The sequence below is a fragment of the Chlamydotis macqueenii genome, chromosome 3 (genome assembly GCF_036417535.1).
Source record: "Chlamydotis macqueenii isolate bChlMac1 chromosome 3, bChlMac1.mat, whole genome shotgun sequence".
Lineage (NCBI taxonomy): Eukaryota > Metazoa > Chordata > Aves > Otidiformes > Otididae > Chlamydotis > Chlamydotis macqueenii.
Window position 1 is genome coordinate 82,839,544 of NC_141558.1, and position 18,538 is coordinate 82,858,081.

An 18,538-nucleotide genomic window follows, 5' to 3' on the forward strand; every position below is an offset into this window, starting at 1 on the left:
CGTGTGTTGACGACCAGGAGTTTTAAAAGTGCGTAAACTGAAATATGCAGTATGAATAGAAAATAAAAATGAAAAACCAGGGCGAGGAAGGAAGTCCCATCAGGGACTCAGAAGTGCGGTCCCCCCGCTCCTCTGCACACCCCTCTAACCCCGACCGCTGCTGCCTCCCTCCCCTCTGTGCGTGACCGGTACCGAAACCAGCGGGGCTGAGGCAGGCTGGCCCCGCACGGCGGGGGTTGCTCCAGTGCGTGTCCCGAAGCTGGCACAGTCGTTACTACGAGTGCCGGTCGTACTTCAATTTTTATTTGTTTTTATATTTTTAAACACCCCCTCCCCTCGCCTCGGGCTGCGTTGGGCACCCCAAGGAGCAAAGGCAGTGCCCCCCCGCTCCCCGTTTCCTGAGCAGGGACCTAGGCCGGGGCTGCCGGGGCCCCAGCAGCTCCGTAGTCGCTCCGCGGCCGCGGGGCAGGTGCCGCGCCGCCCCCCGCCCCTCAGACCGCACCGGTCGGGGAAAAAAAAAAAAAATCTGGGGAAAAAATAGTGGGGGAAAAAAGAAAGAAAATAAGTCAAACAAGTGGGAAAAAAAACAAAACAAAACGAAAAAAAAATCAAACCGAGTGCGGAGCGGTGCCCGTGGGGCAGGGGCGGCCCCCCTGACCCCCGCGGTACCGCCGCTCAGGCCGGTGCCGGTACCGGTACCGGTGCCGGGGGCGGGGAGGCCGGGGCGCGCCGGCGGCGCCCTGCCGGCCCCCATTGGCGGGCGCGGCGGCGGCGGCGGGGCCGGGCCGTGCCGGGCCGGGTCCGGGGCGGAGGGGCCGGCCCTGCCCCCGCGGCCGGCGGCGGCCCAAGGTTTAAAGTGAGAACTTTCTGCGGGCGGCGCCGAGCCGCACAGCCCGTCGCCGCGCCGCTCCCCTCCAGCGCCCGAGTCGCCGCCGCTGCCGCCTCCCCCGGGCGGGCCGTACAATCCTCGGCAGTGTCCTGAGACTGTACACCCGCCTCGGGGGCGACCCGGCCGAACCGGACCCCGACCCCTCGCCCGTCTTTTCTCCCGCTCGCCGCCCGCCGAGCCCCCCGCGTTCCGCGGGCAGGTGCTGAGCCCGCCCCGGCCCGAAAGGCGGCGCAGGAGCCGGCAGCCGCCGCGATGACAGCTGACAAGGAGAAGAAAAGGTGAGGGGGCCGCGGGCGAGGCTCCGGGCTGCTCGGGCCGCTTCGTCCTTCCTCCTCCTCCTCCGGCTCCCCTCTTCCCCCGCGGCAGCCGCGGCGGGACACCTCCTTGGCGGGGACCAGCGGCGACTGCGGCGGGAGTCGGTTCGCCCGGCCCGGGCTGGGGCTAGCGGGGAGAGGGGCAGGGAAGCAGCCGGGCCGGGCTTCTCCGGGGCAGCCCGCGCCTCTCCGCCGGGGGAAGAGCGGCCACCGGGCCTTCCCGCCCCGTCCTGGCCGCCGCCGAGCCGGGGAGCGCCCGCCCGGGGAGCTGCTGCCACCGCCGCTGCGGGAAGCGGCCCCGGCCCCGGACGGCGCGTCCCGAGCGGCTGCCGCCAGCCGGGGCTGCGGGGGCTGCGGGCGGGCAGGTGCACCGGGCGGGGACAGGCAGCCCCGCCGCTCTTGCGGGAAATGCACGTTATGGACGGGTTTATTCGCCTGGTACCAATGAGGACCTAGTTATTAAGATTTTTTTTTTTTTTTCCCCCCAGTTGAGGACGGGGGTTTTAAAGGTAGCACCCTCAGCAAAACGCGTTTCACAGTTAAAATGGTGCGGATGTAACTGACGGGCCGTGCAGATACTTACTGGTTGTATAAAAATGTCACGTTTCGACACATCCCGGCTCCAGCCCGGGAAGCCAGCCGCCTTGTGCGGGGGGCTGGCATCTCCCGCGGGTCGGGAAGCTCCTCCGCTGTCAGCGGGCTTTCCTCGAGGGCTGGAGCGGGAGGGACCCCTGGCCCCTTTTGCAGGGGGGGTGAAGCTGGGCACGGCCACACCGCCGCGATGAGCCTTCCAGCGGGAGTGAAGTCACCTACTGGTTTTTAGTGGTCAGTGTATTTCCCCGTTGGTTCTTGAGGCTGACCGTCAAAACAAAACTCTTAATACCCGACGTAGGAGTTACAGGTGGAGATTAAGAAAAAAAAAGTATCTAGTCGTGGCTCCAAGCTTATAAACGGTGCCCATGGGTGGGTGAGGGCACTGACATGGTGAAGGCTGAACAAGTGAATAAAGGTCCACGAAGTCTCCTCGCAGGGGATTTATTCATCCTCTTTTGTACCGCGGGCAGGCACAAGACTGAGTGTTACTGGCTCAGGTTGCTGTTCTGTTCTGACCATAGATTGTGTTCGTAAACGATGTGATTTACAGACGAAGAGTTTCATCTTGTTATTTGTCATGTGTACTTGCCAGCTGATGATGCACTAAACTTTAAACACTGGTTTTTGGTTTGTACAATGGCTCCTTTTTTATTGAGTCACCCTATGACGATGTAACAGGGGAAGTATTGTCGTCTAAACCATACATTTCCATGTAGCTAGCCTCACTTTATCTAACACTAATGTATTAAGGTTAAACAATTCCCTCAAGTGTATTTTGTTCTAGGTATCAATGTTCTGTGCAGGGTATAAAATATGGGTACATTTTGTGTCCTCTTGTATAGAACAAGAAAGTAAAAAATTGTAGTACAGTACGATGTAGTTATAAAAATATGTTATAGTACTTTATAGGGATGAGAAGAATGAAATAGCGTATGTATTGAAAATACACTGTGTTCATTGTATCACCTCTTTTTAATGAGGCATTCTTAATCTCTTCAGATTTAACCTCTTATTTTCAAACAGTGAGGGACTGAGCGCTGTCTAATCTTGCAGGACAGCACGCTGAAGTGCTTTGTGGAAACACTCTTCAGATACAACACAGAAACTTCACAGAAGTTCACTAAAGTCTGAACGCTAATCCTGACTCTGTCACCGAGTTTACATAAATATTGTGACAATTTTCCATCTCTCTCAGAAGTTGGCTAATTGTTATCTGGCTCATGGGATTGCTGTGTAAATTAATATTTGTGGAAGAACCGGGAGAGCACCAGATGAGGGATTTAAGATAGCGTGCTTGTGCCTCACTCTCTGTCCGTGTATGTACGTCCCTACTGGGGATGTACGCTATGTAGCCTATTGAAGCAAGATTCTTCTTCTTTTTTTTTTTTTTTTAATTTTCCAGTACTGTTATAGAATAGATTTATTGCCCTGAGTTCAACAGTTGTTGTATTATTTGCTTGATCTCTATCCAGATACGCGGCTGGGAACTCTAACCTGACTCGCTAATAGCATTTATAAATCAATTTCAGGGAGAAAAGGTGGTGAGGCTAATCTGGTTTACCAGATTTGCAGGCAGCTCTGGAACATGTTTAGAGGAGCAGTTCTCTTACTGTCAAACCAGATGCTTTATGGATGATAATCTTTGATTCTTTTAATGGTCCATTTAAGTTGAAGAGCATCCTCGGGTTCTTGTTTGAAGCTCTGTCTGTCAATAGAAAAGAGCAGTTGCTTCCTTTGGAACCAATGTTCTAACACTTTCAATAGGCTGATTCCCCACATTTGAAGTTAGTCCAAGATACTGAGTTGAGATCAATGTGATTATTATTTTAACAATTTTTTAAAAAGTAATCATTATCTACATAGTCTTAAATACAAAGTCTGATGTTTACTAGAATGCCACTAATTAGAAACTGGGGAAAGGAGGAGTAAAAGGGTAAAACAGATTTTAGCAAAATGTGTAAAAGCGAAGGGAAAATATCTGATCATTGTGCAGTACAATGACAGTTAGTAGATAGATCTCAGTTTAATTAGGGAAGTCTTGTAGAATATCTTGGTGTGTTTTTTTTTTATTTAGTCATAATGTGTTTTTGTTAGTTTTATTTGAGGGACATTGTTATTTTGTTAGGAATAGATGATGTATTAAATGTTTGCAGAAAGTCTGATACCAGGCACAGGGCAAATCGGGTACCACAGATGATGTATGATTTGGCTTCACCTTTTTAGTTGTGTTGTTTGCAGAGGGTTGTATTTGTTTTCCAGTAGCATGAAAAATAAACCAATTTTGTGGCTCAGGGAGATTCTGTACTAGTGGTCCCCATATGATTATACAGTACTGTTTTGTGATCCTGAGGATGTAATGTTAAATAAATCTGTTTAACTTCTGGTCCAGAGAGTAATCGAATGGGGTTCCCCCCAGTTATTTACTAGGTAACTTACTGTTTTCAATTAACCTTTCACTTTTGGCTTTATTAGATGTTGAGCTCTTCTAATGAGACCCTTTGTGCCACAATTTTCACTGACCTTTACTTCAGGAGAGTGATTCTGCCAAGCTGAGGTCACTCTTGGCCACTCCTCCTCCTCCGCATGAGGGAACGAGCCTGATGGCGCCACTCTCCAGAGCTCAGGTAGTCACTGGCTCTTAATGGATGTAATTCGGATGCCAGGAAATGTGAGCATTTGGATGTGCCAAGGTATTAAACTGCAGATTTTGGGAAATGGACTTTCAGTTTTGTTCTACCCACTATACTTATGTCACTAATACTACCTTTTGCCTTTTATTCTTTGATTGTGGTGAATTAGATGATCTTGTCCATCCACTTGCCAATGCAGGTTGTTCCTTATATTCTCATACACTTCACTTTATGCAGTTCTGCTGATGGAGCTTTGAATGCTTTCCTTTGCAGATTAATAAAAAACATACTTCAAGTTTTGTTATTGCTCAACATCTCCCTACGCATAGCCCACGTATTTAATTTACTCCTGTTTGCTTCTAAGTTAACATCTGCCCTTACAATTTTTCTTATTTGGAGTTATGAAAAGGAAATGTAATCTCCTGAATTAATGATGAACAATCTGTTGAAACTGGCTGTTCACCACACGTTTATGGTATGTTAAGCAGGTTGGACTTATATTTCAGCACCAAAAATGCAGACACTTCATAGCTTGCAGGTCTTCTTGAATGACTCTGGTCACTTGTACTCATCGTACTTTGGTTTCGTCCCTTCTGGTTTCTACATTCACCACCCTTGCTGTATTTCTACAGATGTGGAAAGAGCTTTTCTACCAGAGGGTGGCCCAAAGGCACATGAATGAGGAACAACAGGCTGCACGTGCCTCAATGTCTCCTTTTGCCTGCAATGGCACGTAGCAGAGGTTGGGCTGAGCTCTGACTTGGCATCCTGGCCTACTAGGAAGAGCTTGACTTCTGCTGCCCAACTGCTGTGGCTTCACCTCTGCAGAGCCGAAGCCTTTAGAATCATAGAATCATAGAAAGGTTAGGGTTGGAAGGGACCTTCAAAGGTCATCTAGTCCAACCCCCCTGCAAGGAGCAGGGACATCCCTGACTAGATCAGGTCGCTCAGAGCCTCATCCAGCCTGGCCTTGAATGTTTCCAGGGATGGGGCTTCCACCACCTCTCTGGGCAACCTGTTCCAGTGTTCTATAACTCGCATCGTAAAAAATTTTTTTCTAATATCCAATCTAAATCTACCTGCCTCTATTTTAAAACCATTACCCCTTGTCCTATCACAACAGGCCCTACTGAACAGCCTCTCCCCATCTTTCTTGTAGGCCCCCTTGAGGTACTGGAACACCGCTATCAGGTCTCCCCGAAGCCTCCTTTCCTCCAGGCTGAACAGCCCCAATTCTCTTAGCCTGTCCTCATAGGAAAGGTGCTCCAGGCCTCTTATCATTTTCATGGCCCTCCTCTGGACCTTCTCCAACTGGTCCATGTCCTTCTTATGCTGGGGGCTCCAGAACTGGACACAGTACTCCAGGTGGGGTCTCATCAGGGCAGAGTAGAGGGGGAGAGCTTAATGAGGGCTGAATGACTTTCCCTGTGGGAGTGGTGTACAATGCAAGTGCTTCCCAGTGTGTACCAGCCTCCCAAAGGTATCTGAGCTTCTGTGGATTTGCGCTTTGCAGGGATGCTGTGACACCTGACTCTGCTCAGGTTTAGCACTTAGACCAAGGGCAAGTTAAAAATCTAGCTATCCTTGGTATACAGCACCTTTCTGTGTCATGTCCTTTTCACTTCATCTTTTGATGTTGGTCGTCTTCTGTCATGTTTATCCTGTGTGGGTCACTGGGAATATCTTGCATATTGGAGATACTCTGCTAATGAGAGTTTTGGGATCATGCTGCTAATTTATGAGATCAGTCATGAGTATCTCTGCATTTATATAATGTTTTTTATCATAGTGGATTTATAAACATTAAGTGTTTTGGTTTTTAGGTTCCAAGTAGGAGCAGCTGTTAGGTGTGGTGGGGGCAGAACTTGAACTCATTGCAATTATTTTCAAATGGATAACCTTTTTGAAACTGAGAATTAGGATAAACATTAGAATAAGGAAATGAGCAATACAAAAGCAGATTAAATTTTAAAAGAATTTGTATATATGGAATGGTTTTATTCCTCTACAGCTGTTTGTGAAATGCTATTCTGTTAATTACTCAAATATTCATAGTGTCATGTATATCTTGGTAGTTATAAATACTTTCACTCTTACTAGCTGGCACAAGGTTGACAGAACCCTTCTTAAATTAGGCAAAAGTGCAAGTATGATTATTATGCAGCTGGCAATTTTTTCCTCATTTATCATTCTTGTGCTTCATCTGCTTAAAATGCAATATAATAACATAGTTATCTGCTGAGGATAAAATCTTGACTGCTTATATAAGAAAAAAACCCCTGCTTTCTTAAATTTACAAGGCTACTTTTCATGGAGGCTCTTTTCTGGAGTATATAATATGGGAAACTGTATTTTACTGTGCATTTGGAAGATAGATTAATGAAGTACAGTAGGCCAAATGGCTGATAAATAACTAATATTCCAAAGTAACTCTCATTTAATTATGCTCTTTACCTCTTGAGCTCAAATCTAATTATGGTTTTGACTCTTTCCTCTGACTTTAGTTAAGTCTAGAAAATTTAGCTGAAACAAAATTGATCATAATAGATTCTGATTAAATGGGCATATTTAGGTCTTAAAGCAGTTAGACTTGTAATTTAATTTACTTGACTGTTACAAAGAGTTTGGCGTTGGATGATGTATCCATTCTGCTTCTCTTTCCATTGCATTACATGACACAGCAAATATTTGGTATTCCATTCTATAGAAACTCAAGTATTTTGCCAGACAAGAGGCAAAGTTGCTTTAGTTGACTTTTTATGTCTAACCTTCAGTCAAAGAGGTGCCCTGGTCTTGACCCCGTCCTCTGTGTGCAAATACATGGAATCAGCAGTTTTCTTTGATTAGGGGAATATTTAGGGTGTTGCTTCCAAATTTTCAGATTGTCTGAAAATTTCAGAAACTTTATAAATGCTTTATGTTAGCCTATGGGTGTGCAATTAATACTGGCTTATTGCAGCTTTTTGAACAAGTTCTGCGCATCTGGGCAGGAGGAAAAAATACTTTCTTATTTTGTTTCTGCTCTCAAGTGGGACAAAACCAGGATAATACAGCTCCTTAGCATTTTTCATTCCTGAAGCAAATATGTTGAACCATCCCCTAAGTTACAAATGCTTCTTCATTTTGCTGTTTGTATATTCATATAGTGATCCACTTCCAAGCCAACATTAAGCAGCCTATGTTTTAATCTCAAGTATTTGTGGAGTATCTATAGAACCAAACTGACTGTTTTCCAAAAAGATCTCAGCAACTTATTGGTGTTTCCAACAAGATATAGAAGAAGTAAGCACATCTCTAAAAATGTGTCTTAGCCATGCCTAGATACCCATCCAGCCCCTACTTCTTGAGGCCTGTCCCGAAATCCCAGCTGTGACCTACATGAATGAAAACCCCAGGCCTGAATGCAGACAGGCTGTAAAGCAGGATTGTGAGAGAGAACAACCAGGCTGTGGCCATTTACGAGATTTGGCTGAGATTTGTTTGTTTGGTTTTTTACTATATCATCAGTAAGCTTAAGAGTTATTGCCCCACTGTGATCTTAAGATAACTCACAGCAACTAATATGTCTGCTCAAGTATTTTTTCCCAACTAGGTGTAGTGATAATTAGGTCACAATTTGCTCTATAAATGCAGTGCTCATTTTACAGTGTACCAAGAGGAAGGTGAGGTTAACAGAATGATGATTACCCCACAAGTATCTACTTAAGTCCTTCAGATCTGTAAAATGGAGGATGTATTACGAAATAGGTGGTGGGCAGATGATGCTATTTCCTATCGATGTGGGCTGGTGTCAAACCCACCTTAAGTTTCTTTGAATTAAAGGAGAAAAAAAAAAAAAAAGACTTTCTGCTGAGCAGTCTTACGCTGGTGTGGCCATCAGCTCTTTCCTGCTGTGGGTTACACTGATGACCAATATATCCCATGAGACGCCATTTCTCACCTTCCATGCTGCCATGTCCACGACCAGTTTAACGTCTTAGCTTTCTTGTTGTTTTGGCATGGGGACTGTTCCTCGAAGATGGAGCCATAGCAGTGGGGGACATGGGGTGATGATGCATGCCCAGCCTTGGGTCCCATGCCCTAGTATGTTCCTCAACTTTTTAATTTTTTTTTTCTACAGAAAAGCCATGAGTGCAGAGTCCTACATTGCGCTTTGTTGTCTGCCTCAATTTTTTTTTCCAAAAATCACTCATTCCCTGTTGCTTTTGCCTCCTTCTCTACAGCCCTGACAGAACAGAAAGCTGGAGCACTGCAGCATCCTTTTATATTTGGATATAAATTACTGCATACATTCAACTGCTTTTACAAATCATATTTTGCAGCTAGAAGAGTGTGAGCAGTTTGACTCTTTGTTTTTGTTTCAAGAAATTGTGTTATCTAAGGAGAGGCTAAAATTGGATAGGAGACGGGGAGAGTTGTGTGTTGGGTTTTTGTTGTTTTTTTTTTTTTTAAACTGAGCAACTCTCCTAATGGATGAATCATGTGGGTGTAACTTATGGCACTTGATAGCAAGAAGTCTGTCTGCAGGTATATGTGTAATAAGATTACCAGGATCGTTTAGAAACTATTTGGAACTACTGAAACATGAACTTAATCTACTGTAAATATTTGTTACTCATTATCTAATATATCAAAATACATTTGGTTAGAGTTAGTCAATTGAAGGTAAGATATAAGGTGCAAGTTTTGAGCAATGGGTTACTAAGCACTGAAAGAGCTGCAGATGCAGTTAGTTGGTGGAGCAAATATTTTCTGTAAAAATAAATATTTTCTTGTAAAATAATTTCCCAGAGCACAAGGGAAACAAGAGCTGGTGTTAGACTAAAATGAAGGGTGAGATTGAGAAATTGTCAAAACATTTGAAGAGTGCTGAAACATTTTAGATTTGGCTTAATTTTAATGAACTTTCTGAATTCCTGTGTTGCACTATTTTGTTAATGTAAAACTGGATGTTTTAAATTTCATTCGAATGAGACTCAAGGAATCTTTAACCTCTTTTTAATGTAAAGATATTTTTATTGTTTTTTTTTTCTGGTGCTTGAATCAGTTGGGGTTTTTTTTCCAGATTTTCTTTGTTTTACTGAAAGTCACAAGACATATACATTAATCTGGTTTGGTGGCTTGACCTCAATCAAGTTCCTGTCTTCCTTTCAGGAAGACTCGTTCTAGTTTATCTGCTAAACCAAAATATTAGGTATTCCTTTTACACTACTCATGAGGCCTCATTACTTGAGCTCTTGAACTCAAAACAGTCCCAGTCTTTCAAAAACTGCAATTGCTTAAACAAGTTACTGGGATTGATGAAAATATTTCGTTGTCTTTGGATTGGGTTAGGCAGGAAGTGTGACTTGGTCATGACAAAGGTCTTCTTCAGCTTTGGTCACGTGAACAGCTTTTTAAAGACAGTACTATAATTGAAAACACAGCAATAAAGGCCTTTCCCACCCACTGGCTCCTGATATGACAAATAAGAAAGTCAAAATGTGGGAGAGAAGAAAGCAGCGTGTTGCAGGGTTTCTAACTTGGTTTTTCTCGAAGGACTGATATTTTCAGAGTCATACTCTTGAAAACCTGTCTGTGTATGATGAGAGATAGAAATGTTTGCCTTTCCCAGGAAAGCTATTGCTTTAAGTAACAGATATAATATAATATCTTGAAATATAGTGATATCAAATGATGATACCCATCTTTGGCCGAGTACACGCGTTTCCTTTAGGTAGGCAGCTTCCAAGTCCCTTAGTGTATATTATTTAATCAATAGAAGGTGATTTGCTGAATGATTTCAGTTTAAGAAGCCAATACAATGGCCTGAATAAGTTGCATGAAATCCAAAAAAACATGCCCTGTTGCTCTTTTCTTAAAAGGGAAAGCTATTGCTAATTAATAGTGTCAGGGGCATTATGAACTGTAAAAAATCTTAGCACCGGGAAAAATCCATTAAAAGCTGAAAATTTTGGTGCAAGTCGTCTAATAGTGTTCCAAAGTTACTGTATAGCATTTTTCCTTTAAGATATGTTCATGTGCTTGTAAGATAAATATTAGCTTAGGTAATAAGCTGCAGGAAGTATGAAGTGGGATGGTTATTCGGCATTTTTTGTAAAGGTGGTGGAAGTACGCTTTAAAGAACATTCCTTGTATTTTATTTCACACATTAGCATATCTAAGGTCTTTACTGCTGTAAAAAGGTACTTAAACTCCTGGTATCACAGTTGTCAGTTCACACTTGCATTTGTATGATAAACTACAAAGAAACTCTATTCACTCATTGTGTTTGGGACATTCTGGTGGCTGGTGTTGGTCTTCGAGCCCTCTCCATTCATTCACAATTGTATCACCCTCTCTGCCAGTAAATTCTTGGTGTTATTGGGTACTTATTGTCACAATACTTCAAGGATCTTTGTGACATTAACAAACACTGAAAAAACCTCCCCGCCTCTCTCTGTATGTCTACATTTGTAAATGGAGAATGTTGCAAGGAATGCGCCAAACTTTTAGCTCTCCTGCAGTTTGTATCCAACATTTGTTTGGAAATACCAGAATATCTTCTGAAATTCTATGTGTTGTTGTACCTGGTAGATTTTTATATGTCATTATGATGAAATAACATACTTGTCAGCTGATGGCAATGACAGTATCTTCAGACTCTTAGGTAATTATGGAGAGTAATGATTTAAAGCTGATATGAAGCTTGCTTAGGGCAAACATGTTTTTTGCATGATCCGTGGAATGGCAGCATCATCTCATGTGTGAGAAGAAATTCAACATTAAGCGGCTTTATCACACCACAACTCCTTGGGCAGTGTTTCTCTGGAATACAAACCCAGTGACTGATTATAGCTATACCCCCCTCCAGGATTTTTCCTAAGGACTCAGTTGCCTCCAGTGTGTTTCATAACCTGTGAGAGAAGATTGGAAATTGGTGGAAATGCTTCTACTATTTTTCCTTTTGCCAGGTGATTCTTCTGGGAAGGGTGCCTTTGCTCAATTCTTTGAAGGGGAGAGTCTTTGGGAAGGGGTGAGCGTTTAGGAACAGCCTCTGCATGTTGCCCTCACCAGGAGGAAAGAGCTGTCTTTGGAGGAATAGCGGGGCTTTGCTTACTGCTGGCTCTAGCTGTCCTTGGGTTTTCCCATCCCTCCTTAAAGGGAACCTCTGTCGCAAAGGAAATCCATAACGAATGTAGCTCTTGGTTTACTTCTTCCAGTGCATCCCCATATTGACCTGGGCAACCCGTTTCCTGTTGTCCTTTAAGCTGACTCATGTACGTTGGGGAATGCAGGGAGCTGGAATTTCCCAACTTTTGCGCATGAGATGGGTGACCTTCACTTGCAGATGAGGAAACCAATACCCCATCTAGCCAAGATGATGATACCTGGTCTTAACAAAATAGCATTACTTAAATTTTTTAAGAAAATGTAAATATTTGAGGGGGTTGACCCCCCCTTTATTGCTTAACTCCAAAGCACACTTTTACATGTGTGATTTGGAGGAAGATTTCTGGTTCAACCGATGGAGGAACGTAGCTTGGTTCAGCTGCGGGTGGGCTGTTTATGTACTGCAGCTGTAAGATTATCTGTTACTGTTAATAACTCCAGTTCTTGGGTTTTCCCCTGAAAATTATTTGAAGGATGTGTTTATTGCCATTACTAATCAGAGGGACATTTTTATGAGAACATCCTTTCTGTGCTCAAGTTGTCTTAATGCTGCTACTGGCTTTTACATAACAGCAAAGCCGCCTTTGTGTTCCCAGTGATTCACAAAAGGGGACTATCCTGTTTGCTTAGGCATGTGCGGGCTTGAAAATGAAATAGAAGCAAGTGCAGATATCTTGAGGGAAACTTAATGCTAGTGTTTCGAAACATCCATTATTTCCCATTTAAGAAAAACAAACCCCCAAACCCTACTTTTGTTTTTTAACCGTGTGGCTGGCCCAAACAAAGCCTCTTTGGCATGGGGACCTGAGCCAAAGCGCAGCGAAGCTGAATAAAACTATTTCTTGGATTCCGTCTCTTGAGCTTGTTTGCTGCTCTCGGTAGAGCTGGCTGTGAAAGCTGCGTCTGGTTGCTGACCTGACCGCTGAACAGCATCTTCAGCAAGTGGTTCTGACCTCTGCAGCTGCTTCTCCTCCCACCTTTCCCCACCACACGCTCTCCAAAAGCCCTGCTCACCCGTCCCCTGCTCTTTGTCCTCCTGGGGACTGGGGGTGTTGGGTTGGTAATGTCGCCTGCAGGAGGTGGCTGATCTCTGTCATCATCCTCACTCCCCAGTCTGGAAAACTGGGATGGTAGTGTATCCTTCCTTCCACCCTTTGTGTGTCGTATTTATTTAGACTGTAAACTTTTTAAAGTGGGGACTTTCTATTTCTATGCCTAACACAATGCTGTAGTGATGTTGGCAAGAAGCTTGTGTAATAAACCTAACTTGAAAATGAAAATGCTTAAATGGGGGGTTGTCAAATGGAGTTTGGTTCTCTCTTCCTTTTCTTGCATTGCCTGCTTAATTGCTTTCTTTACTGCACTGCTCTGTATTATCCCGCAATATGTAGGTTACACCCACATGCTGACGGGTGACCTATGCCTTCCTTTGCTTCACCTTTGAATCTGGCCCTCCTGTCGTATAAGATCCATGTGCAATTTAGATGCCCCAAGCAATTGAGGGGATGGGGTGGTGGTGGCAGAGAATTGCAATGCCCTGAAAATGTCTGGGAGATGATGAGCCCTCTGACTCCTTCAGATTTCATTACCAAGCATGCAGGTGAGCAACTCATGGGGCAACAAGAACAAAAAGGAGGGGGTGGGAGTACCAGAAAGGAAAGCAGTGCTGAACTACAGGGTTAATCTGACATAGGTTTAGAGAGTTTAGTGTATGCAAGATCCTTTGCGTAGACCAAAGCAATGAATCTTCATCCATCTTAAGGCTTCTTCTGCATACGAGTGGCGGGGCAGGCCTGAGCAGGCACGTTCTTCTGTGTAAAGAAAATACGATGAGAAAAGCCTAACATTTTGAACGGGCTTTTACTGGCAGCTTTGCATACTGTATACGCAGGTCCTGAAGAAGATAATGCAAGAAGCTGTGTTATCTGTATAGCACCACTCCTTTCCCTTTGCCTGCCAAATCTTAGGACAACATACCCCACCCCCCAAACCCAAACGCCACCGTAAACACAGTGTGACTAAATTCCAGCTTCTCTAAAGGCAAGCGTGACCAGGACTATTGCTTTCTGACTTTTTAATTTATTTTAAAGGAGGCAGGTGACAGAAAATGGTGCTTATTCAAAAAGTAGTGACTTTTCAGTGCTCTTCCAAGCCAGGGAATAAAATGAGCAGGGAGCAAAGTCTGCAGTGCAGGTCACAGTAAGAATTTTGGGTGTAGTGATAGCTAATGTGGAACAGAGGTCCACCTGAAGACAGAGCTGAAAGAGGAAGGGTGTCTGCAGCCTGACCTGTTAAAACCTTAAAGATCAAATCCTAACCTGAAGTCATTAGAGGGAGTCAATGTGATGAACACAGTGCAAGCATCAAATGATGTCATGTTGTATTGCATTTTGAGTCGGTTACAGCCATGGACTGAGGCTACCGAGTCATTTGTACATTGAGCTGCGTGCTCCTGTTGGTCGAGTCTTTTAGTTTCTACTTGTACCTTACCTAACAGATTGAGTGCTCTGGCTTTTCCACCAAAATAATTCCAGAACCAAAATCTTTGATGTCTGATAGACTGGAAGTGTAGAACTTTTTATCAAAATGGGATTCAGTTTCTGACTGAGACCTCTGGGTACTGCTTTGTGAAAATACCTTTGAGAAAAACGTGATATGAAGTGTGTGTAGTGTGAACCTTTATCCCTCCTAAAAAGGGTATTTCATGATCGTTCCACTTGGGTTCTGCTTCTGTTAGCTGCCGGATTAAGTAAATGAAATGGTCAAACACTCAGTAAGGTATGAGGAAAGCAGAGCAAGCATCTGTTCTTATACTGTTATTTGTGTAGGACGTCAGTTCTGATTTACAAAGTTGTAAGAAGGAAATATTTGGTGGGCAAATCTATTTCAGTACACTCTGGTTTTGAAAGTATTCAGTTTGCTCACATACCAGGAGTTGTTGTAAGACATATAGTGAAGCTGTGGAATATGAATTTACTGTACTGGAGGAAGATAAAGAGAAAGCCTCAACCTAGAGATATACTAGCTATTGAGAGTCAAAACATTTCCCCCTCCAACCCAGTAAATGCTTTACTGCTTGTGGTGGTAGGTATACTATAGTTTATTGTAGCTGACTATGAATTGCATACGGGAAGTTTGGAGAAGGATTTTGTCTAGGTGAGCTACTGGGAAATGCAGTTATCAAAAGAAACTGTAATAGAAGGCTTACTTTTAATAGAAGATGAGAAAATGATTAGAAGAAATAGCCTCTTTAGCTTGTTTTCTTAAAGAATCAAGGCTCACATTGTTGCAGTGAGTCTCTGTCTCTATTCCCGACAGCGCTGTAAAGATCTCGAGGATCTTGAATTCCTGGGAAGAGGTGTTCAGAAACAAGTGTTGTAATTGCTTCAGGGAAAGACCTGCAGCCGAAGCACATTCCCCTGTGGAGACCAGAAACTTCCTATGGCTGAAGAAGTCTCAGGTGTCCCCTCAGGGGCAGCAACTCCAGCCAGCTCCATGCTTGCAGCTGGCTGTGCCACAGGTACCAGGGTCCAACAGGAGTCCGCAGAGCCTGGAGAAAGGTGGTTTTGCCTCAGTTCACACAACAGCTCATAGCTTTGCCTCAAGGTTCACTAGTTAACCCTTGCAGCATTTTAAAATCTCACCATGAGATATTTGCCTTGCTATTTGGTAGAAACAGACACAGATAAAATGTTTTTCCTTACTCTGGGCATTTCCAAGTGTGCTTAGACCTTACTGGGTTTGGGTAAAGAAACTGCTGTGCAGCGATGATTAACACTAACACTTGATACTGTGAGATGTTTGAGACCAGCCATGTTAAATCCGCCAGTGTATGCTTGACTCAGGCCCCAGGAAGTGGAGCTGGACTTCTTTCTGCTGGACAGGAATTGCTGTCTTCAGCTGGAGAAACAACTGCATTTCTGAACAGCTATAACTCTGGATCCGGGTGTAGAAAGGTCTGTTTTGGTTGGAGAGGTCCCATTGTGGGTGCGTTTGGTGTTACTTGTCAGGTTCATGATTCATTTTGGGCATTGTTATACTGGCGGTAACAATGAAGGCATTGTCACCACTAACATTTTCACTTTCCTGTGTTGCTGCTGTGCTCGTTTAATTATTTTTGCAAAAGCAGTAGGTTATGGGAACCCTTTCATGTGTGAACCACGGGGAAGATGGGAATCTCTTGTTAAGAGTTGCGTATGTTTGTCGTTCCCGTAAGTGATGGTGATGACGAAAATTTTTAAAATCAGTTCATTGGCGTTGGGAATAGGTATCTACTGGAGATCTATTGTAACTTCTCAGAATCACTTCCCCCAGTCAAGGCAGTACTACTGTTTGGTTTTTGTTTGTATTATGTGTTTGCTGGAAGGAGAGTGCTATTGTGTGTGTTTTTAAGGGCGATTACAAACATAAAATAGATTCTTTTGAGAATGCTTTGTCTACACTCATCACAATTGGTAATTGTTTTGTATTGTGTAAGACTTCACATGCTGCGCTTCTTATTTGGCAGCGTGTGCATGTGCACCTCAAAATGGATTCCCATCTCCAGTCTTTTATCATCGATGTTTTAAAGGTGAATCCTAGAACAAAGCACAAAATTTCTCTGAACACATGTATTGCTAGATGATGAACATTTGCCAGATCAAGGGCAATGTTTCAGCAAGTTTGGAAGCAAAGTTTGCTGCATTTTAATGGCTGTCTTCTCCAAGTAGGACCTGGATGAGGTAGTTCTCAAAAATGCAAAAAAAAAAATCCATGGAAGTGGATTAAAATAGTATAGTTGTATGCGAGGTGGGTGTCATCTTTTTGTGCCAAGTCCGCTTGCAGTGGTCATTCCAAAATGCCAGTGGAAAAGGAATCCATAACCCTCACATATCCTATTAGCAGAGTGCCTGGAGGTAGAGATGGGCAAGATCCGTGGAAAAAATGAGGCTTCTGCCAGACATTTTCTTTGTAGGTCACTTATTGTAGTTGAAATTACAAGGAGCATAATGACAAGTGGTCTATTAGCAATGCCATGAAAACAAACCATTTGCCACTTCTAACAAAAGTTGGACAAAAATATGCTCCAAATTTTAAAAATAAGTGAAGACTTGGCGAAAAATAAGACCCACGTTTATCTGCATTTCATCAGGTACATGGCGTCCTGGAACATAGCCCACTGGCAAAAACATGGGGAGTGTTATCCTCTGCAGCACTGGGAATGTTCTCTGCTGAATTTGGCGCCAATGACCGAGCTTTGCTTGTTAGCTGGAGTTCACACAGACTCCTTGCCAGGCCTGCCCAGAATGCTGTCTCCTCTGACTTCCTGTGGTCTTGCATAATATTTCCTTGCTTCTTGTATAACTGCGGCTTGATCTGGTCACTGCCCGGTTTATACAGTTGACTTTTAAAAGGCCAGTCCTGCAAACGTGCGGGTGAGCCATGTTAGTGGCAGGAGGTGTCCCGGCGGTGATGCCGATGGAAGCGCCCTTCCACGGGGAAACCGCCAGCGCCGGCGGCGGGGGCGTATGGCAATGCCGACGTGTCTGAAGGCAATAAAGTTGACTGCCGCAGCCTCGTGACGAGATAAGCGTGAGGCACAACTTCGGACTGAGTGCGCCTGTGAAATATGCACCGCTGTTGCTCTAATTTCTGTAACAAATATAGGCATTAATTAAGAGGGGGGAGACAGCACCATGGGCAGTGTATCAATGAATGAGCACGTTTTTGGAGCACTGTGAAATTCTCATTATTGCTAGTCGTTCCTCAGTTAAAAATCCTTACATTTGCCTTGAAAATGCGCTCCAGGTATCCTGAGGTACTAATTTTAAGACAAGGATAGGACGTCAAGGTATTTACGAAAAGTCTTTTCATTCTGCTGATTTTTAATGCTTCCACACAAGTTGTTTCTGCCATTGTCAGCTGTTAAAATATATGTTAATTTTGTGTTACTCTTGAAGCAAGGGTATTTATTAACATTTACCATTTCTTAGCCTGGATTATTTGTATATACATTTTGAATGTGAATTTTGTAGCAGTTCGTGCCATGTAGCTCTGCATTTATGCTGATTATTTGAAAAATATTTGTACTTGTGCATGTATGTATATATAAAACTGCATGTAATTACAGAGCTTTGTCGTTTTCAGAAAGGCAGTTGTTCAGCGTGAGACTTTCTAGGACCCCCTTTCTAAATGCAGTTTCCAAACTGTTACTCGTGTTCTTTGGCAACTCTGTTCCTGGCATGACTTAGAAAAGCTGAAGAGCAAAGATTACAAAATAGTTGCTTCAGTGTGTTTGTAAACTTACTCTAGACTTTACTGATTTGTGTGTTACAGTTCTCAGATCTCATATGATCTTCCAGTTAAATGCTATCTGCTCTGAAGAAATAGAAGAATCATTTTAAGGGAAAACATTAGAATTTACTTAGTCATCACAGTTGTGTGAGATTTTGTTTAAATTATCTCATTCCATCATCTCTTCCGTGAATCCTAGTAATTTGTCACAGTAACTTTGACATAGCAAAGTCCATGCTGCCTACATCTGACTTCTTGCAACACTTTCTATTTGTCTGATTAATTTAATAGAAAATACACTTTTACTGGTTAACGTGTATTATCAGGGAAGAGTTTCTGGTCATTTAAAAGTGGTTTATTGCCTTGTATTGTTAGGATCAACATTTTAATGACTACAGTCTAGCTAATATAGTGCTTGGAGAATTGTCAAAGTAATTTAGTGGTAATACTGCTGACATCTAGCAGACCATTTTATAATATTGTGAATACCAGCACTTCTGGGAGGCTTGTATGAATATACTGCATTTCTGGCAGATGGATGCAAAGTTCCTAGAATGGCTTGACCATACAGTTCTAGCAGCATGGATGCCAAATAAACCAGGTTGAACTCAACCTGTTTTTGCTGGTGATGGAGAAGTCACTTTATGTGCCAGTACCAAGCTAGTTTCCCACTGACAGTTTTGGAG

The 18,538-nt window shown here is 43.5% G+C and overlaps 1 protein-coding gene across 1 annotated transcript in view; it reads left to right on the forward strand.

The window, feature by feature from the left end:
- Window positions 1-838: 838 nt before the first annotated feature.
- EPAS1 (endothelial PAS domain protein 1) overlaps window positions 839-18,538 on the forward strand; it is an 82,697-nt gene continuing 64,997 nt past the window's right edge. The window contains exon 1 of the mRNA XM_086745858.1: window positions 839-1,167. Coding sequence (XP_086601984.1) covers window positions 1,142-1,167 — 26 coding nt within the window. The 5' untranslated portion in view covers window positions 839-1,141. The remainder of the gene's footprint in view (window positions 1,168-18,538) is intronic.